At 30.6% G+C, this 18,610-nt stretch overlaps 4 protein-coding genes across 7 annotated transcripts; 3 read left to right on the forward strand and 1 right to left on the reverse strand.

Moving 5' to 3' along the window:
- The first annotated feature begins 5,952 nt into the window (after nt 1–5,952).
- Nucleotides 5,953–9,030, forward strand: LOC117166812 (uncharacterized). Of its 3 annotated transcripts, XM_033351126.2 has the most exons (4): nt 5,953–6,342; nt 6,703–7,296; nt 7,382–7,436; nt 8,474–8,613. In XM_033351126.2, exons 2-4 carry the CDS (start codon nt 7,137–7,139, stop codon nt 8,550–8,552), a joined length of 294 nt encoding a protein of 97 aa, XP_033207017.1. In that variant the 5' UTR covers nt 5,953–6,342; nt 6,703–7,136; the 3' UTR covers nt 8,553–8,613. The 3 variants fall into 3 exon arrangements, 2 of the variants coding, with proteins under 2 accessions (XP_033207017.1, XP_076474433.1); XM_076618318.1 differs by lacking the exon at nt 7,382–7,436 and having other exon boundaries at nt 6,000–6,342; nt 8,474–9,030; XR_004466311.2 differs by lacking the exon at nt 5,953–6,342 and having other exon boundaries at nt 7,154–7,546; nt 8,474–8,610.
- A 499-nt stretch (nt 9,031–9,529) lies between these two features.
- On the forward strand, nt 9,530–13,190 carry Eaf (ELL-associated factor). The gene is made up of 6 exons (XM_033351119.2): nt 9,530–9,740; nt 9,847–10,219; nt 10,388–10,619; nt 10,891–11,124; nt 11,998–12,290; nt 12,388–13,190. Exons 2-6 carry the CDS (start codon nt 10,069–10,071, stop codon nt 12,480–12,482), a joined length of 1,005 nt encoding a protein of 334 aa, XP_033207010.1. The 5' UTR covers nt 9,530–9,740; nt 9,847–10,068; the 3' UTR covers nt 12,483–13,190.
- Chpf (Chondroitin polymerizing factor) lies at nt 13,191–16,787 on the reverse strand. Of its 2 annotated transcripts, none has more exons than XM_076617677.1 (7): nt 16,290–16,787; nt 15,328–16,172; nt 14,945–15,252; nt 14,281–14,871; nt 13,932–14,207; nt 13,682–13,865; nt 13,191–13,607 (listed from the first exon to the last, which is right to left on the reverse strand). In XM_076617677.1, exons 2-7 carry the CDS (start codon nt 16,016–16,018, stop codon nt 13,297–13,299), a joined length of 2,361 nt encoding a protein of 786 aa, XP_076473792.1. In that variant the 5' UTR covers nt 16,019–16,172; nt 16,290–16,787; the 3' UTR covers nt 13,191–13,296. The 2 variants fall into 2 exon arrangements, with proteins under 2 accessions (XP_076473792.1, XP_076473793.1); XM_076617678.1 differs by having other exon boundaries at nt 15,352–16,172; nt 16,290–16,785.
- An 80-nt stretch (nt 16,788–16,867) lies between these two features.
- ECSIT (evolutionarily conserved signaling intermediate in Toll pathway, mitochondrial) lies at nt 16,868–18,589 on the forward strand. Its single transcript, XM_033351112.2, has 2 exons — nt 16,868–18,124; nt 18,197–18,589. The coding sequence occupies exons 1-2, from the start codon at nt 17,254–17,256 to the stop codon at nt 18,484–18,486; spliced, it is 1,161 nt and encodes a 386-aa protein (XP_033207003.2). The 5' UTR covers nt 16,868–17,253; the 3' UTR covers nt 18,487–18,589.
- Nucleotides 18,590–18,610: the final 21 nt, after the last annotated feature.

Here is an 18,610-nt window from a genome sequence, read left to right on the forward strand (position 1 = left end):
GCTTTCTGGTATTTTAAAGGACCGGAATATTCGAGTTCTCGAGTGCCAAGATACCCGGGTAAGTCAAACGCTCGAGTGTCGACTTTCAAATTTCAAGTACGCGAACACTCGAATTTTTGATTTCCTGAATTCTCAAGTATCAAGGTATTCAAGTAATAGAAGTGGTCGAACAATTGCAAATTTAAACATAATTTATACGTATATTTATAAGTCGAAACAGGAAATATCATGGAGATCGATGAAATCACATGTGGAAGAGAGAACACAACACAGGTATATCTCTGAATGGAATGGATGGGAGACATCTGACAATGAGAAACTCGAGAGAAGTTTTCACTTTGTCCCCCGTCGGATTTTCTCTGTAACGAGCGCATTGAACCAGACATTAGCCAATAAAGTGAACGATTTCACGTAGTATTTAAAATCCGAAAGCAGAATTCATTAAATTTCTCCTTAATTGTTTCGAACGAAGACGAAGTAATTCTCTGCCGCCACCAAAGAGAACTTTACGGAAGCTGTTTTACAATTTAAAACTTTCGAAGACCGTCTTTTATCCGACGCAATGTTGTCCACTCCTGGATATCATCGGATATTAAAATATTCTATTTTCCCGATCCAATCTGAAAAAGTATACTTTTGCAACGAAAATACAAAATATATGATATTAAAATTAAACAGCTCAAAAACTAGACATCAAAGACAGAAGAAAGAAGAATATATTTTGCGTCGATGATTCTAACGAAATATTATTGAAAACTTAGAATGACTGTATGCAACAAGCGGAGAACAACTGGTCTGTCAAATAGTATATCAATAACTGATAACGGTGCATCTGGAATTTTTAAATATCAGGGATGGGGCAGTGCTGCGTGTCTAGGTCAACAAAGTTTCAAGATCCGACCCACTTTCAACATTGTAACTTCTCCTGCTCGCGTTTCTTTCTTTTTTACTTGCTTAATTAAACCTGAATCGTGCGGCACCGGCATCGACTAAATCGTTAACAAGCCAGGGTTCCGCAGTCGCGTCTTTTCAATACGCGATAGAGCTTCATTCGGGCAAAAATGAATGCTTTTCCGGCGTTGATAAGCTGATGTTTGGAAGTAATACCGCCGATAATCGTTTCGACAATAGCGTCTTTTACTGACAAAAACGATAGAAACCGTCATATGTTATCGTTGATTATGCGTCTTTATCTACATATTCGGTTCCGTGCATAAAAAAATAAAAAGGAAAAGGAGCGTGAGTGGGGGGCGCTCTCCGAAATGAAGAGGTGGGGATGTAAGTAGTGACGCAGAGCTGTTCTCCACTCGTCCACGCATTTAATTTACTATACGGACACCCTATTAAGACCTTTAGAACACAATTCAGAATGGCGATTTTGAGAAGGTATTTATTAAAAAATTATCGAGATTGGGGGTAACTGTTTCTTTGTAAATGTCTATCTTTCTTTAATTTGTATTGATTAATAAAATAACAGTTAGCTAAAGCAACTTTTATCATTCCATTTTACTTTTTTATGCAAACGAATATGCAGATAAAGATGCATAATTAACGATAACGGCGAAACTATAGAAGGATCGTAGAATGACCGATTACTTACTATCGTGTACGCTGCACACGATTGCTAATGTATACGTTGCCACAGACGCACAACTATAGGCAGAATTCAATAATGCAGTAGCGGTAGTTTGCCGCGAATATTTTGGAAACTAAACGAGGTCAGTCTTTATATAGAAAAAATTGGTTGGCGAGTTGATGGAAAAACGTTGAGCTTCGTAACATATCCAAAAAATCTTTTTAACAGTTTCAGCGCGATAACGTGGGTATAATAATTGTCAGCGAAAGATAATGTCGGTAAAATGGCTGTTGATGAAACGATTTTCGGTTATTTAAGATTTTATACCATAGGCTGACTTTCTTGTAATTTCTTTGAAATATTTTAATATATTATTGATAATATAATATAATATTTAGTATATTATCTATACATGATTGATTGGTCAGAAAGCCTAGCCTTACCGAAATGGAGATATTCATCTTCAGAGTTAAAAGTTTTAACATGTAGCTGCTATAGTAAGCCGCTGCGAAATTGATTTTTTCATTAATCATGGAAAAGCCATTCTCACGAAGTTGTTAAAATGTTAAATATCGGTAATTTCAGCGTTCTACTTGCGGTATACGTTATAACATAAAGTTAACGTTCTGTCCATTTCTGAACTGTTTGTTAGCGTACGTAATGCGAATTCTCAACTAATTAGCGATTAGTCAGGATGCAACTGATCGGTTGATATCGCGAACCGTGAACGCTATTAACGCTCAAGGTGGAGGTAGATTAAAGATGCAGAGTAATGTGATGTTTAGTGTATTTATTTCCACTGTTTGGTATAACACGAAGAGTATGACTGTATGATGAACTGTTTGAAGACTTGTTTTACACTCCCTGAAGAAGCCTTGCCTGGTATTTATGTACTAACTCCGCGTACTAACTCGCGCTACAAATACCTTAAAAGTAACTAGTAACCAGTTTACTCTTACCATTATCCTTATTAGAAATTTTTCCAAATTTCCCGATAATCAGTTCGCCTCTGGAACAAACTGATAATTTCCATATCTCCACTTTACGCGTATATTACCCAGTTTTGCGAAATAAAAATTAGTTCTGTTATCTTGGCCAACGAAAGTGGTCGTCGTCTAGATCGCTAAGCTTCGTAAGATAAAATGTGACATCATTCGTATTTGTGATATCTAGAAATCAATCAATCGTGCAATCTCACTGTCGTCATCATATTATACGGAAACGTAAAGGGTAAGAACGATACCGGAACAATTCTTTTTCCAACATGAGATTATCTTTAGATTCCAGGAGCTCTATCACGTGACATTCCTATCTTGTATTATGGCGAAAGTACGACGATGCACTTGCGACGCGAAGTTGAAAAATATAAAGTTCTTTAACGCTAAAACTACCAACCTGTTATATCGTATAATAGATACAATAAATTATATCTCGTTAGAAGTCAATTAATTTTGCTAAAATCGCCTGTATTTGTATTTTGAAATTGAAAAAATACGAAATTTAAAACAGACCTTTTCTGCTAATTTGATAATCGCGGTAAAGCGACCTAGCATACGCTGGAACATAGATATTGCACTGCACGCATCGACTGCTAGGTTTTATGATGCAGGTTAGTGTAAACTCGCATCGACGTATCGATTTGGGAATGGCTTACATCGATGCGTAAATCGATATACCATCCTAGCTGATGCGCAAGGCTAAATTCTAACGCAATTTCGTGAAATCTAGGAATCGATGTGCACAACATGTATCAGTGTGTGTTGGTCGTTTTAGAATATGATAATAAACTTTTTTGCCAAACTTTCTCAAGCTCGATGAATTTAAACGCTTTAAAATGTTCCAGAACTTCGTATCCTGCAATTCTACCTCCTCGTCCATGGTCAAAGGTCTAAATTATCGCCTAAATTGCAAATTTTATTAATAACTAGCTTCTTGTGTATCTTTGATTTCGATCCTACGTAAGTAACTTGCACACGTCGTACATATAGCAACTCGCAAAACTATTCGGAAGCTTATCAGAGATTTTTTTCTATGAGTATATTACGTGCAATATACAAAATTTGTTAAAATTTCGTTTGCACTGTAACGAGACACGACTATCGTGATTATACTAATAAAATTTGAAATCAATCTGAAAACATATATAAAAGTTACAAGACGTTTATTGCAAATATACTCTTAGTAAAACATTAGTATACGCTACAAATAATATCTAGTCTTGAGCATACAATTAGTGCTAAAAATGATCTCAATACATACTGTGACTTATTAATATATTCAATAATAGGCTGTACAAGTACTTCGGTAATTTTTGTGAGGAGTATGCTTCCAATAAATGTCTTCTAACTTCTACATACATACACGTATATGTTTTCAGATCCGTTTCTTTAACAATAGCTCTATCTCGTTACAGTGCTAATGGGATTTCAAAATATTTTATATAATATATACATAAAAATTTTCTAGGAGCGTTCGAATATTCTCGTATACTGCTATACATACGTACGGATATACGTATATATATAATAACCGAATATGCAAATTACCGAACATTTAACAATTTTAATATCCGCAATTCACTGGAAACGAACGTAAGCATATAAAAGGTTAGGATGTAAAGTTATTCGGAGAATTTCGATTGTGTTGCATAAATATTTCATAAGAAAACTTTTCTTGAGGAATTTAACAATATTCGTTAGAATTTTTTTTAGTAATAAAATTGAAATAATGGATTATAATACGAAGGGCTGTTTCTCTTTTTTTTCTTTCGACTTTGTGTAATGTAATTACGGTGTATTAAGTAATGCATCGTGATGAACAATAAAGTATACGCAAAAGGAGAAAACCCAAATACATAGATACGCATCGTTGACATTGGCAAACGGAAAACAAGATCGGTAATTTCCCCGTTCCTTCCGTCGCGTAACCTCGTTGCAACAGCGTTGTAATTTTGATCGTTAGGTAATGACTGATCTCTGACAAAACGAAGAAATATGACTCTGAATACATAGAATGTAATTAAAATCTTGCAATAGCACTGCAAATAAGGAGAAAATTAAAGTCAGAAAATATCAGGAATTTAAGGTAATCGGAAAGTCATTACATAAGAAAAATGAAAGTCGTTAAAAGAGTTTATTTTCTTATACAATGTTTGTAGAAGGGAATCCTTTCCATCTTTCCCTTGTCGAAAATCGTAATAAATCGCGATAATTTTTCTCAATATCGGTTTATAAATTAAATTATAGTTCATTTCACAAGGAGTTATGCGGTTACATTTTAAAATAGCATTTCTAGTGTCCAATGTAAAAATATCGCAAAATTCTATTTTTAGTAGTTACCTGCATAGGCGTGCAGGGGAAGGGAGAATGGTTATCTAATTATAAGAAAATATCCTGTAAACATAGGAGAATACGAGAGGCTATCTCGTTGTTTCAAGGTGTAACCATCCTGTTGATGTAAAGGTTTCGTTATCGTGTAAAAACGTTTGACAAAATACATCATCATACGGTTCGTGACGTTGTTTGCCAAAGAGTGATAATAAAATCATATTGGAAAATTGTGCTAGGATCATCATGACGATTATTAGGATTAATCCTCCTATTAATGCGCTGCACTAAAAAGTAGTACTTGTTAAATAATATTGCTACTTTTTTGTAATTCAAAAGATAAATATAGCTATTTGTAAATGAGATTTTTACCATCACATCGATCATTCTTTAATTCCAAAATAAACACATACATTGACACAGCTAAAATAAATCTTCGTTTAATACTAAATGTCATATATTAAATAAGAATTATTACTGGTACTACGTATTTATTTTTCGTAAATTTTAGAAATTTGTGTATTCCATAAGACCGATTGCCGAAAAATGTGATTATTTAATTAAACAAAAGTATCACATATGTGAATAGATAGCTTTTATGGAAATAATATACACTTAAGATATTAGAATTTGTGTGTACAATCATTTTGATATATGTGTAAAACGCGATTAGCAACTTTGTCAATTAGTATTTGTCATAAGAGCGATTTTGATCTGACAAATACCTTCGAATGTTCACTCGATAGATGGCAGCACTTACTTAATAATAGCTACGGATTCATAAATGAAGTATGTACCGTTTAAAGTCAAATATTAACAGTTATAATTTATAAATATCATTTTTAATCATTATCGTGTACTTTTACGAGATATGTAAGAAATTTATAAGAAATGAAAAAATAAGAAATTTAATAAATTAAGGAAATATATTTGGATGATTTTGTTCACACATACACAAAAATATGTTGCATACGAAATCAACGTTTCTCATTTGGAATGTTAAAAAATAAAAAAATATGGATCAAATGAATTACATCTTTGCGATTCATTAAAAATGCCTTATTTGTAAATCATTGGTATAAACAATAAAATTAAAATTTTTAATAGTATGAAGTTCGCATAAGGTTTAGAGTAGTGTAATGATTTCACGTCGTCCGCGCACGAACGTTTAGCGCGATTACACGGCAAGTTGTCAAGGGTAAAAATACTGCAGTACTGCTGCAAAATTTTTAGTAGAAGTGACAACACGTATCAGTGATGTACTCATTCTTATTAGTCATATTGTCGTTCTGAACGAAGGAAAGACGTTGACCTCTAGCATATCCTTCCTCTTTCTTTTTTTTTGCGCAAAAACCTCTTTCCTTGCGTTTGCTTAAAAAACTTCTTGATCCAACGCCAACAGTTGCTTGCCAATTCAATCCTTGATACTTCCCTTCATACGCAAGTATAATTATAGCTATTTGCACTGATATTCCTCTAATCATATTTATGATTCTCATTTTTTATTCACGTTATATGTAAAATGTACATAATGTTTTTATATGTCATTTGTAAATTGTTAAAATATACATATATATATATAAGCTTAAATGTCATTATACTAATACTTACTTTCATGAGTTACGAGTATGATACCTTTCTTTATCAACCCTCAAGGATAGAGTCATCAATTTTCAATCATATTTTTGCATAGATTTTATATTGAAAATTGAATAGAATATTTGAAAAGACGAATTTCTAATCAATCCAAATTTTTAATTAAATTATTAAATTAAATGTACTGAATCTATTAAATTTCAGATGTATTGTGATAATTAAAATATGTGGCAAAACCATTTGGAGACACAAACAAGATACCTACATATATGTACACATGTATATTGAGCTATCTAAAGAGAATACGATGTTCGTGCTGCTATCTATGCTGAGGATCGTGTTTTAATAAAGTTGAGCAAATTCAGAAACATAAATATAACTCGCGTAATGTAGAATGTAGATCAATCGTTAAGAGATAAAGTTTGATCATTACAGATCCAAGAATACATAACCTCATTCAAATATCAAACAAATTGTAAAAGAATTAGTATTTACCTTGTCAATAAAACATAAAGATATTTGTTCGTAACGACGTATTTTAACTTTGATCGCATGGAAGTTTTCGTTAACTTTAACGTATTACGCGATCTTAAATTAATTAAGCCAGAAAGTACAGTGTCTGTGAATAAAAGGTAGCTATGATCTGTCCAAGCAGCATCCTAGCACATTTAGCGAAATTCTTCGTGACAGTTGCTTGCATGAGAACTTTCAGTAATAAGTATGATAAAACAAGCACCTGGTCATTTCATGCCTTTCAAATTCTACTTTCACACTCCATACTGGGATTACTCAGGTTTGGTAAGAATGTATCTTCTAATAATTGCCTATATTTTGCATCTTGATATTTGCCTAGTATATTTTTAAAGCAGTGTTATCTGTACAGGGCCCCCTAAAAGTACGTCTTATATGTTAGTGGGGGTCATGCAGAGGATTAGTTGGTATGAAACTACATAAGGGTATTGTACTTATTTTTAAGTGTAAAGCTCCAAAAGAAGAAACATTACTCTCAGTTTATCATTTTATCAAAATTTCAACTTTGTTGGAACAGGTGGGAAATAATAACATAATTCAATGCACTTGTTTTTAAGCAAAATGTAAAACATAAAGAGTGATCCCAAAAAATGTCATCCTATAATAGATACATAGTATCCTATAATATATCCTTTTAGTTGCTACATAGTTTGCATAAGTATGTATATAGTTGAACATTATGAGAATTAGTATGGTAGATAGATAATAACTTTATTTATGTTTTGCATGCTTATAATTTCTTAATTTTGCTTATTACAGTATTATAAATACTGCGTTTTTAGCGTATTATAAATAGCGTTGCTTTTCTATATTTATTACTTACATAATAATGAAATTCAATTATGTACTATAGCTTTCATCCTGATATTATATAAATTTTTGTAACAATTTAAAGAAGTATAAATAATATGGATAAGATTTAAACTTTTTCTCACTTATAACAAACTTTTATTCTCTAATTCAAATAGTGATTATCAATTAGTTTTGGTTTGAAATATACGATATTATTTAAATATTAATTATTTCATAGAAATTTCATGAAGTAGAAAATGAAATAGATAATGAAATTTTTATTTTTGTTAAGAGCTAAAAGTATCCATTAATTACATTATTTCTCACAAGTTCCAACTGTGCATTTACTTTTATATCTGTAACAAAATTATTGATTATTCATTTATATATCATATTCAAAAATTAAAAATTGTTACTTTTTACATCTTTTTTGTGTTTTCCTCTAAACTTCTGGAAACTGATATGAACGTAGGTAAACAGTCAGAAAAATTGACTTTTTCATAATAGTTCTAAGAACATTAGATCTAGAAAAACATTTACAACTTCGATGTTTAAAAACAACTAGTTCACGCTATAAAACATAGTTAATAGTAGCATTCATAATATGTATGTGTGGTATAGAGCATATTATCTTTAGCAATATTGTTTCCAGGAGCTCCATTTTTTACATCAGCAACCAGTGTAGCAAAGTATTTAAGAATCTTCTACAATTGGTACTCTATGATCGTTGATGTTATATCAATGGCATTATTCACTGCTGGTATCTTACAAGGATATAGGATTACTGAGAGAGTTTGGCTCACAATATTTTCTTTGAGCATTTTGCCAATATTTTTTCATCTACAACCAAGGCGAAAAGAAAACCAAATACGAAGGCATCAGTTGTTCTTGAATGTAACTATTACTCTCCAATTGCTAATGATTATGTTGGTTGGTTTGAGAAATAGTAATTACAATGTTATTAGTTTAATTATCTCCTACATATTCGAAAGATTTTTTATTGATGAATTTTGTTATTATTATGATATTCCAAGTACTGATTTGACCCAATATTCTCTCTGTTTTGTAGAAATTTTCATGGTTTTCACTTTAAATGAAGTATAAATAATACATTTTATTGAATGTATAATATTACTCTTTGTATTATATATATATATATATGTCTGAAAATAAATAAACATTTATATCTACCCCTTTTGGATTCATAAATATTGTGCGATGCGGTAAATTCCCTAGAATTACAAAATATCCCTAAGCGAATGAATGTAGAGCGGGGAGCGGAAAATATGGTACTTTGAGGCCGCATTGATGATTGGTTGTAATCACATAAGCGCAATCGACAATAAAAACAAAAATTAAATTGATATTTGAATTTTGAATTTCATACAATTTTGCGGATTTATGCTCAAATCAATGCTCCCCGAAAATATATATAGCCTCCCCTTGCCTATAGTAGAAGTTTATGATCGTGGTATATGAATATTGTAAAGTTACTAGTATTAATAAAGTATATATAAATTTGTAATGTTAATAACAAATTTCATTCCTGAATAAAATATTTTAAAAGACATATGGTTTGTTTAAAATTCTTTAAATTTTATACATTCTCAAAAAATGTTAATAAAATGCCGATATACACAATGCTTCTCCTTTCATACGTCACATCCGTCAGACATTTTAGTTTGTAGCCTATCTATATTTAATATAGATTCTATGATAATACTTAAATTCCTATAATACAGTGGAAAGTTAATTTTCGATTGATTCTGCAAATCTTTGCTACAATGCTGTTGTTGAGAATTCAAATCTTCGAATTCGAGAATTCGAAATCAATGATGTAACGCGTGTTTTAGTAATTATTAAATAAATTAATGCAGTAAATGCGGATATTGATGAACGCAGATACTCAGACGAATTAGGTCAGTGAATCGTGTTGTAGTGAATTGTGCTATTTTCGCTTGATTTTTCTTTACCATATGAATTGTTCGGATTTGTAATGATAATTATTTTGCTTACAAATGACAGAAGGAACGAACGTGCAAGCAAATTAATCGTAACAGGATAAAACGAAGCAAGAGTTTACGCAGCTGTTACCAAACTGAAATGCAAATGCGCGTCTCTGCCATATTTTGGCAGGATAACGAATAAAACGTGCAATAGTTAATCTCAGTCGGCCGTAAATTCCGTGTGCCTTCAGCACTTGTTTTATTCATATTATCGAAAGGGAGATTAATAAAATCGTACCCAATGAAATCAGTCACATCTGTTCCGGAAACAAACTTCCAAGGTATCGGGCGTGACATGGCAGAGCGGCTTGGTCTGGGTCCTGAGATTCGAGAACTCAAACTGGGATCAACTTTTACCAGTAACAGATCAACGGCCTTTCACACTTTGAAATGTTAGTCAGTACATTTTTTTCATTTATAATCTACATATCCATAAATATTTTGACTATAATTTTCTTTCGTGTTTTTACATACTGCAAGAAATATCGGTGGTTAATAATATTGAAAATATAATTGATTTGTAGCTAATAATAGAAACATTAACGCGTTTTTTTATTCAGATGATTTTAAACCAGCAAGTGTTGATGTTTCCAAGGTGGCAAGAGTCGATGTTGGAACAAACAACATGATGACAGTTACTGTTCCACATTTAGATGGTGCTGGAATTCCACACACCGTTTTCAAGGGTTCTCAGAAACCTTATCACAAAGAATGTGTTTTGATAATAGATAATGTCACAGGCGAAATTACACTAGAAAAATTAACAGCAAATATTCAAGTGAAGAAAACTCGGTATGTAATTTTTTTACAAGATATTAGATCATCCAAAAAGTTTCTTTCATTTTATAAGGAAATAATGGCTGCACAACATTTTCCGTTTATATTATTTTATCGAATTACATATGATCCATTTTGTTCTATCAAAATAAAGATCACAATGTTTGACAGATTAGGTTTCATGTTTGTATAAAGATGCATTGTTGTAAAAGACGTGTTTATAAAAGAAAGATACTTTTCGGACAAACTAATATATTAGATCATAATGTGTTATATCATCTTTTAGAACAGAACCAAAGTCTCAGATACATTTAGGAGTTTCTGGGGGAAATAGTAGTAATAGACCTATAACTCCAGTAGAAAACAAAAAGAGCCCTACTCATGGTAGGGCAACTGGAAGAACAAAGGTTATAAGTGGGAAAAAAAGGGAACCTAGTGTTCAGTTACATCCAAAACAATATAGTCCTCTTAGAGTATCACCATATCACAGCAAAAGTCCACCTTCTACCTCAACTAATAGGTATAAAACGTTTTTTGATATTTTTAAGTACAAATATAAATATCAACTTTGATGAAAAAAATGAAATTTGTGATGCTTTTTAACACGTTGACTGCCACGACACCCGTATTCGGGTGGCGCTTATTTGACTACTTGCAAAGGATCGTCGTAGGTATTTGAAAAGATATTCCAGAGGAAATAATAAAACTGTTGAATTGTTATAAAAGTAATACGAAAATGGTTTATTAAAAAAATTATTTAGAATGTAAAACTTTAAAGCATTCTATACATAACTGAGGTTGGTTGGGACAATTTGGACAATAAGTTGTTGTATTCTTCAAATTCTTTGGTGCCTTTCGAAGTCGAAGTCAAGGATTTTTTGTATTTTCAGACAACCCTAATAATTTTACAGCTAATAATTCTCTAAATATTCTAATATTTATATCCTTCCTTGTTGCAATTTTGTAAACCGTCAAAGCGTTTACAACAGAAATTCCCAGAAGGAATTGAATGCCTAGTTTTTGGTACCATTTGATTCCTTTTCTAATTGTGGTGGCATAAGAAACCATTTGTTCGGAATAATCTATACCACACTTTCCTTCATTATATTCAACAACAGCTAGTGGTTTTAATGTTGCGAACAAACGAAGCAAGAGATCATTCTTGAGACCACCACTTGAGCGACTTGCATTACTAAAATATCGATGAGAGTACCTAGCAGAGAACGCTTGGTACTGCGGCGCGCGTAGCCTGAAGGAGATTTCATTGAAAACATGCGTGGCAGTCAATGTGTTAAAGAATGTAAAATAAGTTTTTAAAAGCTTGATTATGTAATAATGTCACAGTAATATATTCAGATTTTTTTGTAATCTTACTAAAAACACGGAACTTTAGTTCAGAAGTGCAATCTTCAGTGGCACCGTCTACTTTAGCCAGCTTACCAATGATTGGTTCTGATAATGATGACTGCCCTTTAACATCATCTGGGACATTCCCGACTATCAATTCTACTGCACCTTCAAGGTCATCATCCATAACTAATACTCAACCCAATATGAAAGCTCCTGTCATTATAGATAATGATGTAGGTGCTCTGAGTGATAGTACTTCGAGTAGTTCAAGTTCAGATAGTTCAGAAGATAGTGATTCAGACACTGAAGATGTTCCAGCTTCGACAGAACTTAATGGTATGCTTTCAATATGACTATTTTTACAATTTTTCTTTTTGAATATAAGCAAATTTCCTTTTTTGATCTATTTTACATTGTACATATTTCTTTTTAGGAGATTTAAATAGTACAACTCCATCTCCTCCACTTCTTATGCCAAATAATCTCCTAAATGATGATTTACAATTATCAGAATCAGAATCTGAGTGATTAAGGGTAATATATGTTCAAATTATAATATATTTATATCGATAAACGCGTTTCTACCAGAATATTTTCCAAGGGCAATAGAAGATTTCCTAAAGGTCTCTCCGCCAAAAAATTCTCTATTTTTACAACGCTTTATTTGCTGTTATATATTGAAGGATTAAAAAAAAATAGAAAAATTCAATTGTATTCCATATCATACACAGGATATGTGTCTAGTGAATCTGACAGCATACTCCACATATTCTGTATGTATTACAATAAGTTATGGTATATATGAAACAAAAACCTTTTGCTTCTTGTGCAGTAAATATATGAAAAAAATGTAATGAATACAAATGGTAACATATGTACGTTTATTTATAAGGTATTAGGGATTGTACAATTACTACTGACCAGTATTTAGTGTAATTATATGATCTTTACTTTCTTATATAATTTAAAGCTGGAAATCTTGCCAAAATATTTTATGTAATTTTTAGGAAACTGGCTATTTTTTTTCGATTCTATAGTTTTCAATTTGATTATTTGTGTTTTTTTAAATAGTTGTAAATATCTAAATGTCGTGCATAGCACATCTTATTGATTTTCTCTTACAACCTCTTTATAAATATAAAATTATGTGATGCGTTACGAAAAACAAAAGAATTGAACGCTTGTATTATTTACGAACTTATTTATTTAAATAAAATGTATAAATTTAATAAAGTATTCATTATAATATGAATTTTATTTACATGCATAACATGTAGAACATTTTAATATCCTTTATATCAAACAAAATAGTAGTATCATTTGGTAATACTTCCCTTACAATTTATCTTAGTAAACTATTTTTATAAGTTTCATAGTCTAGTATTAATCTAGCAAGTTGACTACGCCGTCCTAAATGATGATTCTTCGATCGTGTACAGAAATTGCTGATATTATCAGTTGTATCAAAGCAATCAACATTTTTATACCTTACTTTGAGAGCTGGTTCTATTGCGCGTAATATATGTAGGTTACTGAAAGAAACAAACATCTCGTATAAAGAAGTATCGGGAATATTCTGTGAAAGATTTAGCATCGATGAAATATCTCGATCGGAGTGTATTATTGGGATGCTAGCCTCAGTGGTTTTTCTCACTGCAAGAAAATGTAATATATTATATGAAATTAATAATACAAAAATATACATATAAATAGGAAAATATACATACTGGTGTTATAGTCTCTAACATAAAAGGCGATATTATTGAAATTATATTCGTCGTATCTTCCATGATTGCGATTAATATCCGTGTCAACTTGTTTTATATCGTTCATATGAGCTATATCAGGATGGTATTCCATGAAAGGAATTGGACTGAATACTTGGTATTGGTTTATGGTATTCATACGGATCTAAATATTAAATTTTTAATTAATTTGTATATACGAGATTTTTGTTAGTATTAATAATACACATACCCTATTTAAATAATCCAGCCGAAGTTGTATTCCAGTTTCGACGAGAAGTATTAAACTTTCGGGTGAAAACTTTCTTATACATAAATCTGCAATAGCTATGTTCAGCAACTGATTTGTTTCAATGGTCGTTACAATATTCGGTAAGCGTACAGAAAGCCAGGTAATTTTTGACTGTTGTTTCTTATATTTATCAGCCAATGATAGTGCATATTGTTTAATCTCATAGTATATATCTGCCCTTCCTTTAGATGCAGAGTCAAAATTATATAAAAGGACCTACATATAAATAAACAAGGTTAAAAAATACATAAAAGAGATTTTAAAAAATTAGCTCAAAAGAAATATTAACCATCATAAGGAAGGTTTTGTACTTTTTTTCCATACAGTCTATAGCATAGTGCTCCAAAAAGTTCAGCGCATCCCGTTTCTTTGATGGATTTATGGTTAGTATTATATTTATTCTCGTGTTTTCTGTTACATACGGAACAGGCAAGATCTCAACTTTTCCAAGCGGTTTGCACACTTCAACCCTCTTCCTCAATATTTTACCAGTATTAACATTGGTAAACTCCAAGTCTAATATGTAATTCATTCCTCGAGATGCATCGAACTTTTGATATCCATTCAATAATTTATTAAATTTGAATGTATATTGATAATCAGCGATTATACTAGAAGCTGTAATATTAATCGTTCGATCTATGTCAAATTTAGCATCGGTTTTTAATTCTTGTACAGTTGAAAAATCAGTATTTAGAAATATGTGAGTTTGATTAAAATATGACCATCGTAAAATATCAAAACGACCAATAGCTTTATTTCCTGGTTGATTACCGATTGGCCATGAAACATTGCGTTCTTGTGGAGGCCCTAAAATTGCCATATTTAAAATCGATTTCCGAATATTGGAAATCTTTTCTTGAATTTCCACGGACTTTGTCTAAAATCATTAAAAATTTGTATAAAATGTAGATTACAACTGAATTAATTTTTAATACATTCAACACACTCACTGCTGCAAAATAAGTGTTCAATTTGTAGGCAAGAAGATGGTCATATATTGGATATATTACAAGTGAACTTAGAAATTCTTTATTTCTAACTAATTCCTTCAGATTCATCTCAAATAAAAATGTTGGTTTCAATTTGGTATGCCAAAATTTCTGACCTTGTATGTGATTAGAGCAAGGTGTCGAGGTAGAATGAACAATACATCGTCCAAAATTGACATCATCCGAATCAGAATAAGCATTTTTTACACACCAATCCAAATTGTTCTTTAATTCTTGTATTATTGAATTGCTCAGAAGAATTCCTGAATCTGAAAATTAGAAAAAATTTATTATTAGTGAAATATTAAAGGAAAAAAACTATACATGTGAATAAATGAACAAACAATATTTAAACATGCTAAGTTTACCCAAGGAACAATAAGTTGGAGTGTCTCCAAGAACCCCCACATGAACATTTTGACTTACACTAATCTTGGTAACGAATTTTACTAATTTTTTAACATTGATGTAGCTTACATCTTTGATTAAGAAATAGTAATCATAATTTTCCAAATAATTATCAATTATATATTTCATAGTATGGAATGGTTTCAAAATGCTTCTGGTATCTGTAAATCCAACTATACCAGGAAGAGTAACATTAGGCTTTGTTCCTTCAGGTATAGAAATGAAATATCGTACTTTGTCTACAATGTGTGCAATAGTTTTATTAATTGCTATGTCTCTACTATATAGGTACTGTTGACTTGTTATCACTCCAATGAATAATTTCTCTCTGATTCCAAGTTCTGTAGAATAATATCTTGGACGTACTAATGCTTTAGAAACTTTTTGTGCCTGTTGAGGTTTGCTGTTAATATTTATTTTTGGTTCATATTCGTCCAAGTCATCTTGGTAATTTAAATAATGCATTGAATACTCTGTGTTCCCATTAGAATTATCTACATTAACTGGTATTAACATCATACTGAAACTTAGACCCATGCTAATCCCAATTATTAAATGTATATTTGCCCAACAATGGGTTAAAAATATTTTTAGCATAGGATTCATTTTTTGATAGTGTTTGGTCATATACTATATACATGCAATGAATACATCAACATTTATTGTACAAAAATCATTTTCTTTTATATTACAGATTTTATGTTATATTCAATCTTATGAGCAATCATCCTTTACATTGGAGCATTAAATATAAAAATATATATTCATTATCTTTAATAACCTGTAAAACAGTCTGCAATTATGCAAAGTTTAATAATTTCCTGTTAGTATATTATTCATCAGCCACATCGTTAATTTATTGCAAAAATACTGTGTGTATGTGTTTTTAATTATTTACCTATTATATTTATTAAATAAGATTGACAGAGTACAGGTTTATCATTCATTAAAAATATTCTAATACTTATGTAGTAATTTTTAAATATCACTGGTTTTAATTCGTTTGTTCCTTAATGGTAAATGACATATAATGTGATATGACAATAATTTGAAATTTGAAACATTTATCCTCCATTATATTAAATACCACACATATAATTATTTCTCTAATACATTTACAACAGTGGTTCTCAACAAATTTTGCAATCAATTTCTTCTATAAGAATGTTAAACTAGAGAGGAAATTTCTTCTCTGGTCAAACTATGGTTAAAAGATTTCACTAGAGTATGGATAGATAATAGCAAAGAGAAAACGAGAGTGTTTACAATTATAGTCCAATGTTCTCTGAAGGTGTACTTCACCTTCACTCTATATATACATATACATATAATATGTACAAGACCTATTTAATTCCATCATAAACGTTTATGGTGGAACTAAATAGGTTCTTATATATGCTAGTGTGGAAACGAACTGGGCACATTATAAACTTTGCAGGTTCTTGTATATGCTAGAGTGGAACACCTTCAGTATTTGGCCGTTGGGGGCAGCACTAGTCCGTACACACCCGGAACTATAAGCTCTCATTCTCTCTCTGATAATAAATACCAGTTAGTAGTGGCTATATATCAACATGCTAAATCTTTCATCAATAAGCACTTATACTTTTTGTTCAATAGATATGTATTATTGAAAAATATTGTTATAAAATTGTACTAGTATTAAATACTGACTGATAAATCAGTACTAAAAGTAAATTTATGTAGAATGTTATTTGTATATTTATATATCTGTATTACAAAATTTATTAATTCTCAAGAGGAAGTTATACAGAAAAATCATTGACGACGTTTATTTATATTTAATTGTAATATTTATGAATTGTATTTAAATTAAAAATTATAAAATTTTCTTTAATAATATGAATATGTTAATGAGAAGCATAATCATCTCGTTAAATAAATCACAAGTAATTAAAAAACATGCAAGTGTACAACAGACAATTGTTAACAATTTTCATAACAATAAAATTTTATATAATAAAGATAATCCCGATAGCGACATTACACCTTATCGTTTTAAGGTGCAAATAAAAGAAAAAAAAACTTTTTTGGAAATTATACGTATATATAAAAGGGATGACCATGCTAGAAAAGCACAATTACAATTCATACCAACTGCTTTAAAATATATGGATGAATTTAATGTAAATAAAGACTTAGAATCTTACAAGGCATTATTTGATATATTTCCAAAAGGAAAATACATACCAGAAAATAAATTTCAACATATGATGTATCATTATCCAAAACATCAGGATACAGCTCTATTAATACTTAACAAAATGGAAAGTAATTTTGTAATACCTGATTATGAAATGCAAAAGATGATTAAAGATACTTTTGGTAAAAATGGTTCAGTTATGAAAAAATGTTGTAGCATGTTTTATTGGTTACCAAAATTTTCTCATCTAAACCCTTGGCCACTGCCAACACCTATACCAACAGATGCAAAAGTACTTGCCCAATTTGCAATAGCAAAAATGTCGAGCATAGATGTACAAGCTAATGCTACTGTATATAGTACAAAGGATGTACCTGATGCAATTGACGATACATGGATTGTATCTACCATGAGTGAATCACAACAAAAACTTCTTGCTGTACAACCAATTGATAAATCATTAACTGTTGAAGGTCCTTTTGCAGTTTGGGTTGATAAATATTATATAGATTATTTTGTATTAAAAGGAGAGGCAATAAAAAGGGAGATCATTTATGAAAATTGTGATGGTAAAAGAAAATAAAGAATCTCGTATATTTCATATTAAACAATAAAAGTATCAATTGTTGTTTCATTTTCAGATATAACTAAATTGAAAATTCCATTTTGGGAAAAGCATAACTTTAAAATACCAGTTACTATTCATGAACAAGAAGATGGTGTATATTATGCAATGTGTGCTACAGGTACATCTTCTAAAGATTCCCTATTATCATGGATAAGATGCTTGCAAAAAACAAATCCAATTTTAGAAAAAGTACCAGTAACATTTAAATTAAAATCAATTACAAATGAACAATTATACATCAAAAATGATAAAAAACCTGATGTAAAACAAATATCTGAGAATGTGGATGCAACAGAAAAATAATTTATTAGTTTATGTAAATAAATTCCAACTGTAAATAAACATGTTTGTACAATAACAACTATATAATTTTTAATATAAGTTTTCTTCAAAATGTATAATAAAAGATTATGTTTTCTTAAACTTA

The sequence above is a fragment of the Bombus vancouverensis genome, chromosome 4 (genome assembly GCF_051014615.1).
Source record: "Bombus vancouverensis nearcticus chromosome 4, iyBomVanc1_principal, whole genome shotgun sequence".
NCBI classification, from domain to species: Eukaryota; Metazoa; Arthropoda; class Insecta; order Hymenoptera; family Apidae; genus Bombus; species Bombus vancouverensis.